The 8521-nt window shown below is 48.5% G+C and overlaps 1 protein-coding gene across 1 annotated transcript; it reads right to left on the reverse strand.

Moving 5' to 3' along the window:
- Positions 1–24: 24 nt before the first annotated feature.
- Positions 25–2978, reverse strand: NDUFA3 (NADH:ubiquinone oxidoreductase subunit A3). The gene is made up of 4 exons (XM_022586076.3): positions 2852–2978; positions 2558–2632; positions 706–783; positions 25–180 (listed from the first exon to the last, which is right to left on the reverse strand). Exons 1-4 carry the CDS (start codon positions 2967–2969, stop codon positions 89–91), a joined length of 363 nt encoding a protein of 120 aa, XP_022441784.2. The 5' UTR covers positions 2970–2978; the 3' UTR covers positions 25–88.
- Between the last annotated feature and the right edge of the window lie 5543 nt (positions 2979–8521).

The raw sequence follows: 8521 nt of genomic DNA on the forward strand, positions 1-8521 counted from the left end.
AGCCGCACACACTCAGACGCTGGGTGTGGTTTTCACATCTTTATTGGGGGCCGTCAGGGAGGGGGCCTCTCCCTGTCAATGGAGGAGCTCACAGTTTCTTCAGCCACTCCAAGCTTGGGCCCTGGGGGTCCTGCGGGTGGCTGGGCACATCAGGCATGTTCCCATCGTCTCGGAGGGGCACTGTGGGACAGGAGGGTGGGCACTGAGACGAGCAGATCGCTGGGGGCCCACAGAGAAGGGCTGGCCTGTCAGCTTACTTTCAAAGAGGGAAACGGGACCCCGGGGAGAGAGAAGAGAGAGTAAGGATCAGAAAATCAGAGATGCAGGGAAGTGGGGAAATAGAGACCTAGAGACATGGGAAACCAGAACGATGGATACAGAAAGGAGACCCAGAGAAAGACCCAACAGACACAAGGAAGCAGAACAGAGACCTGGAGAGGTGAAGACCCAGGAAGACAAAACTCCAGAAAGCAACAGAGATTGCGAACCCGGACAAGGACAGAAATCTGGAACCGTGACAGAAACTCAAAGTGCAAAAACAGACAAAGCGAATTTTACGGCATGTGGATTATATCTGTTGAAGGAAAAAAAGAGAGTCCAGACTGCACTGCAGAATCTTGGATCCCTGCAGAGGAAAGACCTGCCCATCATCATTCCACTCCCAGCTCAGCAAGGTCCAAGGCTGCTGCCCTGGCTCCCACTCACCTGGGTAGTTGTAGGGTGTGGCCTCATTGATCATGATGGAGTACTTGATGTAGGGGCTGAGGGCAGGCAGAATTATAGCTGTGGAGAGACACAGGGGTGAGGCCCAGGGGAAGGAGGTGGTGGCGGGGACCGTAGCTGAGCCTCTTCAAGATGGGGGTCAAGTGCATGCGGGGAGGGGAGGAGGGGGGGTCCAGCACCTCCAGGAGGCCCCTTGGCACCCTGGGAGCCCCGTACATCAGCAGAAGAGTTTATAAGACTTTTTTTTTTTTGGAAGTGAGGGTGGAAGCCAAGCATCCACAGACTTGTGGGATCTAGAAGACACAGGAAGGAAGAAAGGGTTGGTCACAGAATGAGCGCATTTGAGTCATGGAGCATATTAAGGGTGTGGGTCGGGGGTGTCCTGGGAACGTTCCAGAGAAATCATGAACTGTTACAAACTGAGGAGAAGGTTTTGTACAAAAAACAGTCATTGTGAAATTACAGTCCACCTGGGGTAGGAGCAGGGCGTCATGGTGGGTGGGGCAGGGCATGTAAAGGAATATTCTGGGTCAGTGCTGTCCGACATAAATATAAGAGACATGTATGTAATTTTTCATTTTCTAGTAGCCACATAAAAGTTAAAACATACAGGGATTCCCTGGTGGCGCAGTGCTTATGAATCCGCCTGCCAATGCAGGGGACATGGGTTCGAGCCCTGGTCCAGGAAGACCCTACATGCTGCGGAGCAACTAAGCCCGTGCGCCACAACTACTGAGCCTGCAAGCCACAACTACTGAGCCCTCGTGCCGTAACTACTGAAGCCCGCGCGCCTAGAGCCCGTGCTCTGCAACCAGAAGCCACTGCAATGAGAAGCCGGCGCACCACAATGAAGAGTAGACCCCGCTTGCCGCAACTAGAGAAGAGCTGCGTGCAGCAACGAAGACCCAAGGCAGCCAAAAGTAAATAAATAAATTTATAAAAAAAAGTTAAAACATAGAAATTAAAAGATAAATTTAACCTGGTATACCCAAGGCATTTCAACATATCCTCGGCATAAAAGACATTGATATTTTATATACTCTTTGTTATACAAAGTTTTTGAAATCCGGTGTATGCTTTACATCAGGGTAACATGTACCATCTCAATTCATACTGGCCCCATTTCAAGTGCTCAGTGGCCCATGTGACCCGTGGCTGCCGTGTGGGACAACTGTGTTCTAGAACCTCACTCAGTGTGTGGCCTGCCAGCCAGCAGTATTGACAAGACCTGGGAACGTGTTAGAAATGCAGCATCCCCAGACCCACCCCAGACCTACGGAAACAGAACCTGTATTTCACCAAGACCCACAGCATTACCTTGAAATCTGAGTAGCCCAGTTCTACAGCTGAGGTTCTCAATCGCAGAAGCACGTTAGAATCACTGGGGGATTTTCACAAGACACAAGATTCCCTAGCCCCACCTCCACCCCACCCAATTCAATTCAGAATCTGGGGGGGGGGGTGATGAGGGTGAAAGGGGAGGATAAGGACATTACTTTTCATTTATTATTATTTTTTTTTAGCTATTATAATGCACAGCTAGGGTTGACAACCTCTTCTTTGAAGGAATTCTGGACCTCTTGGGTGGGTGTGTACGGGGTGGGGAGCGATGGGGTGGTGGAGTCATAATACTAGGGGTGGGGGGTGTTGGCATACAAGTGGGGACACGGAACGTTGAGGGCGGCGGTCGGGCCTCGGGGATACAGGATGGAACGATGGTGGGGGGGTCGATGGAGCACTGGTGAGGGGCAGTGGGACCTCCAGGGGGTGGAGGAGATAAAGCCGGGACGCCGATTGGGGGTGATGCACTTTCGCGCCTGGGGCACTCACGCACCGAGACCCCCGATGGTGAGGGATGCCACTAGCACCGGCTCCTTGGCCCAGACATTCCTGAGAAAGGCGGCGATTCCTGGAAGGGTGGGCGACGAGGGTCACCCCTGCAAGTGATGCCCCCGGTGACCTCTACCCCTCTCGCGCCACCCCCGCCCTGAAGGAGCTCCCTCGTGACCTCTGCGCCCCCCTCCGGCCCGGACCCCACCGCCTCCACGGGGGCTCCATCTTGCCCTACCCCTGGCACCACCCGGGGTTCCCGGTACCATGCCCGCGCGCTGACGGAACCCACACTTACTCCCGGCCATCTTGGTCTCGGCAACGGCGGCGGCGGCTGCGGCGGCGAGGGCGCGAAGCACTCTGGGAGTTGTGGTCCCTGGGCACGGCCTCCGCAGTCGGAGTCCGCGCGTGCTCATTGGCGCAGAACAGCAATCCCAGGCGGCGGCGGGGGTGCGGAGCACTCTGGGAGTTGTGGTCTTGGCCCGCTAGCCTCCACGGGCTAAATCCGCGCGTGCGCACTGGCGCAGAACAGCGGTCCTAGACGATGGCTGCGGGGAAAAGAGGTGATGCTGCAGATTTAAGCGCAAACCTGTCTTGGCGCACTTGCCGCCGCTCTTTTTTTCTCTCCGCCTAGAAAGTCGTTCCAGAGGAGTAACTTTCAGTCCTCCTACTGCGGCCCAGCTAAGGCGGAATGCATCAGTCCTCATTTTATAGTTTACTTATGAGAGCCCATTTTACAGATGGACAAACGGAGGCTGGGAGAGGACGAATCACCAATTTGAGGTATCAGCTTAAAATCAGTTCGTCCTGCAAGCCCTAAGTCTCATCCCAGAAGGGTTAGGGACCTTCTGTATACTCTCACAGTGCCCTATGTGACCTCCATTATAGCGTACATCATTTTGTTCTGTTTTGTTTTGTTTTAACTAACCTGGTCGGAATCTGCCTTTCCATCAGGCGGGGAGCTACTTGAGCACAGTAATGGGGTCTGACTCCCTTCTGTGCCCCTTTCCCCCAACCGTGTAGCACAGGGTCTGGCACATAATCGGTGCTAATTTTTTTGTTTTTCGAAGTTTAATGAACACAACAGTTATGACTGCGCCCTCTCCCAACTTTTTCCACAGCACCATGGGGCTGTGACACAGTCACCCAGGGACCCCCACCTCGCTCCTTCCTTCCTTCAATAGGGCTCTGGCTTCCTGATGTTGCCTCATTTCCTGGTAGGGGGGAGGGCACAGCCAAGCCCTGGCTCCTGTTCCTGCTCCAGCCGAGAACTGCCCACCACGGCCCTGGTGATGAATCTGCAGCTGCTGACTCTCTGTGAGACACCCCACCCCCTTCTCCCTGGGCCCCTGGCTGGGCTGGGGTCTCCCTGAGGGCAGGTGCAGGGTGATCAGGAGGCACGAGCTGAGGGTTTGGAATTCTAGGCCAGAATAACAGGACTGGGGTTCAGACCCCTGGGTCCTAAGGCAAGAGGACCCAGGGGTCCTGAATTCCTGGGTTCCTGGAAGAGGAGGAAGTTGGGGGCAGGATTCTCTAGATCTTGAAGCAGGAGAGGGCTAGGGATCTGAATTCCTGGAGACAGAGAACCTATGGTCCTAGATCTTGATGTGGGAGGGAGATGGAGAAGCCAAGACACCTGGGAAAGAAGGAAACTGGGGGCCCAGACTCCTGCAGCCCAGAGAGGAGAAGCTGTGGGCTCAGATTATTATCTCCTGGAAACGGTGGAATCCAAGGGCCTGAACTCTTGGGTGTAGAGGCAAGATGGGCTTGGGTCCAGACTTTTGGGCTCTTAAATAAGTGGGGACTGGAAGTCTGAATTTATGGCTACTGAGGAGAAAGTATGGGCAAGATTTCTGTTTCCCAGAGGATAGAGGGCCTGGGGACTTAGATTCCTGGGTGCCCAATGAGGTGGGGCCGGGAGCAACCGAAGGCTTTGACAAGACCAAACCCCTTCGACCTTCTATAGGGCTGGTGTGTCACGCAGACATCACTCCAACTGGTGAGTAACACTCCGCACCCATTCTCCTGTGTGTTGCTGACACCCCATTTCCAACTACTCAGATTTTATTTTGGTGCCTCCCCTCCTCCCAGATTTCCTGACTTCCCTCCCCCTTCCTTTATTTCTTTCCCTCCTTCCTTCCTCATTCATTTTAGTGACCAGTATAGGTAAGTAGTGAAGATCATGAACTTTGGAGTTAAAGAGACCTAAGCTGGAACCCCAGTTTCACCATCGTATTCATTTATGACCTTGAACAAACCACTGAATGCTGAGACTCAGGTTATTTCTCTGTAAAATGGGCTGTTGTGAGGATTTAATAAAATCACATGCATAAAACCCTTGGCTCAGAGCTTGGCAAAGTGCAGGGATCAAGAAATAGGATCTCTGGCAATGCCTATTATTCCCCTTTGAAAAGTAGGGTCCTCCACCCTGAGACAGCGCTGGGTTTCTTTCCAGGGTTTCTGATGGGTGAGACGTCTTCTTCCTCTCAATTTCCCTCCATTACACTCCAACTTCAAATAAGAATCACCTGGAGAACCATTAATACCTTAGCTATCAATTTATTTTAATTATTTTTTAAATGTTAAAGCTAACATATATTCATGGTTTTAAAAATTATCATCAAGGGACATATAACAACCTCCTTCTTCCCCTTCCTCATCTTCCTTAAATAATCTCTGAATCCTTATAAAAAATTTCCATGCTTTCAAACACACGTATTTTTGTACTTCTTTTTCTCCCAAAGCAAAATTGATATTTCGTGACTCACATGGTTCTGCATCTTACATTTTTCACTTTGCAATCTCTCTTGGAGACATTTCCATGTCATTAGAGCTAGCTCCACCTTTTTCTCTCTTTTTTAAAGCTGCTTTCTAGCATTTGCCATTGTACGGCTGGATTCTAGTTTACTTGGTCCTCTTGATGCATATTTAGGTTGTTTCCAACTTTTCCCCTCACAATCACTTTTAAATGAGGAAGAGAAAGGGGAATGTTACCACCTCGAGCACTTGCAAAGTGATTTACAGTTTTTGACACAGCGTTTCCTTTGTTCGTCACCCGTAAATTCTCAGTTTCCAAGATGTCTGTATGGAGATGTGATGCATCTGGTACAGCCTCTCTTTTCTGTTTTCTCTTGTCTGCTTCACTCTACTCAGCCTTCAGGTCTCAGATTAGATGCCGTTTCCTCTGCAGACTCTTGCCTGACCCATCTGTGCTCCCACAGTGCCTTGTCATACCGTGATTATTTATCATGCTATGTATTAACTCTCTCTCCCAGACTAGACCACACGCTCCTGCCAAGAGGAACCAGGTCATTTTATCTGCACATCTCCAGGGCCTGGCACATAGGCGGGCTCAGGAAACATGCACATTCTGACTGGATGACTCTCCATGCTGAGGGCTACATAAGCAGGCTCCATATGTGTACCCTTTTATGGTGGGCAGAATAATGGTCCCTCAAACATCTGGTATCCCAGTTCCCGGAACCTGTGACTATGGTATACATGGCAAAAGGGACTTAACAGGTGTGATTTAATTAGGAATCATGATATGGGGAGATTATCCTGGATAATCTGGGTGGATGCAACATAGTAATTTTAAGAGGGAGGCAAGGGGGTCAGAGTTTGAGAAGGCAATGTGAAGATGGAAGCAGAGGTCAGCGTGATGCAGGACCACAAGCCAAGGGATGCAGGCCCCTCTAGAAGCTGGAAAAGACAGGGAATTGGATTCTCTGCTAGAGACTCCAGAAGCAACACAGCCTGCCGACCTGTTTTGGACTTCTGACCTCCTGAACGGAAAAATAAAACATTTATGTTGCCTTAGGCCACTTAGTTTGTGATAGTTTGTTACCACAGCAATAGAAAAATGAACGCTATTAGATACTTTTGTCTACTTTTGTCCCCGCGCTGGCTTCCCCCAAGGTCTCATTCATCTGCTTATTGCACATTTATCTAATGGCCACCACGGGCAAGGTACTGTGCTAGGTGCTGGAATTACATGGGGAGTAAAAGCAGACATGAACTCTAGTCTCTTGAAGCTCATAGAGAAATTTATACTCACCGTCTTGATTAGGGGGCACTTTAAGCTGCTGTGACAAACCCCCAAGAAAATGCTATCTATAATTTTATTTCTCTCTCACTTAACAGTACATGATCGAACAGTCTAGAGCTGTTTATCAACATTTTTGCTTTTATCAACATGTAGCTTTCATATGTAGTTCAGAGCCAGCAAGAAAGGAAAAGGGAGGGAGGGAAGGAGAGAGACAGAGAAAGAGAAAGAGAGAGAGAGAGAGAGAGAGAGAGAGAAAGGGCTCATACAATTATTTTTAAGAGCAGCACCCAGATTTTGAACATGTCTCTGACCAGAACTTACAGGCCAGGTCTAGCTGCAGAAGTGTCTGGGGAGGTGGGGGCATACAGGCTCTAGAGAGTGCCCTTCTAAAAATGGGAGGGGGTTTCTGTTACTTAAAGGAAGGGAAATTTGGCTGCTGGGAAACCGTTAGCCATCTTCACCATTACAACTATAGCAAAAAGAAGAGGGAGTTTCACAATGAAGATTTGATCTCATCATTGAGATCTCTGAAGAAGTGATGTGAGATCTGAAAGACGAGCAGATGTTAACTAGGGGTCTGGAAGGGTGTTCTAAGCAGAGGGAACAGCATGTGCAAAGGTCCTGTGGAGGAAGCAAGGTGTGGTGAGGGACTGAAAGTCCTGTCCTACTGCCACCTTATGGTTGCATCTTTTTCCTTGATCAGCACTGAAATCCCTGAACTCACTACAGGACATAATAGGGCTGCACCTGAAAGATGGTCAATGTGGCTGAAACATAGCGTAAGGTGAGAGAAAATGCAGTAGAGGTAAAGCTGGAGTGTCAAGCTGACCTATACTCAACTTTGTAAGTTATAATAATAAGTTTGTTATTCAAAGGGAGATCTGACAAACATGGCCCTGGCTGTCATGAAGATTAGAATCTAGGAAGGATTTTCTAGAAAAGTTCTTAGATGAACTTCTCTTTCTAAGCCTGCATCTTCCTTATCATGCATTAAATGTTTATTTTCCTTCTCTCCAAGGGAAATATGGGAATAAAACATTGTGAACACTTCCCAATTAAGTCCCGTTAAAATCAGCATGCCCCTCCCTTATGTTCACAGCAGCACTACTTACAATAGCCAAGACATGGAAGCAACCTAAATGTCCATCGACAGATGAATGGGTAAAGAAGATGTGGTACATATATGCAATGGAATATGACTCAGCCATAAGAAGGAATGAAATCATGCCATTTGCAGAGACATGGATGGACCTAGAGACTGTCATACAGAGTGAAGTAAGTCAGATGGAGAAAGACAAATACCTTATGATATCACTTATATGGAATCTAAAATATGATACAAATGAACTTATTTACAAAACAGAAACAGATTCAGACATAGAAAACAGACTTGTGGTTGCCAAGGGGAAGGGGGTGGGGGAGGGATGGACTGGGAGTTTGGGATTAGCAGATGCAAACTATTATATATAGGATACATAAACAACAGGGTTCTACTGTGTAGCACAGGGAACTATATTCAATACCCTATGATAAAGCATAATGGAAAAGAATATGACAAAGAATGTATATGTATAACTGAGTCACTTTGCTGTACAGCAGAAATTAACACGACATGATAAATCAACTATACTTCAATAAAAAAAAAAATCAGCATGCCCCTTTCTTAGAAAGACAACATGGTAGTCACTTCTGTTGTTTGCCAGTGTTGGGGAGGGGGAAATTTCCCCCTCTACCCCTTGAGTTCTTGTGGCTGGACTAATAATAACATTGACACACGACAGACTAACAGTAAGACAGGTAACCAACCAGGACCTACTGTATAGCACAGGGAACTCTACTCAATATTCTGTAATAACATATATGGGAAAAGAATCGGAAAAAGAATGGATATATGTATACGTATAACTGAATCACTTTGCT

This window comes from Delphinapterus leucas, chromosome 20 (genome assembly GCF_059928025.1).
Source record: "Delphinapterus leucas isolate spDelLeu-1000000601 "Yukka" chromosome 20, BTC_Dleu_Yukka2, whole genome shotgun sequence".
NCBI lineage: Eukaryota > Metazoa > Chordata > Mammalia > Artiodactyla > Monodontidae > Delphinapterus > Delphinapterus leucas.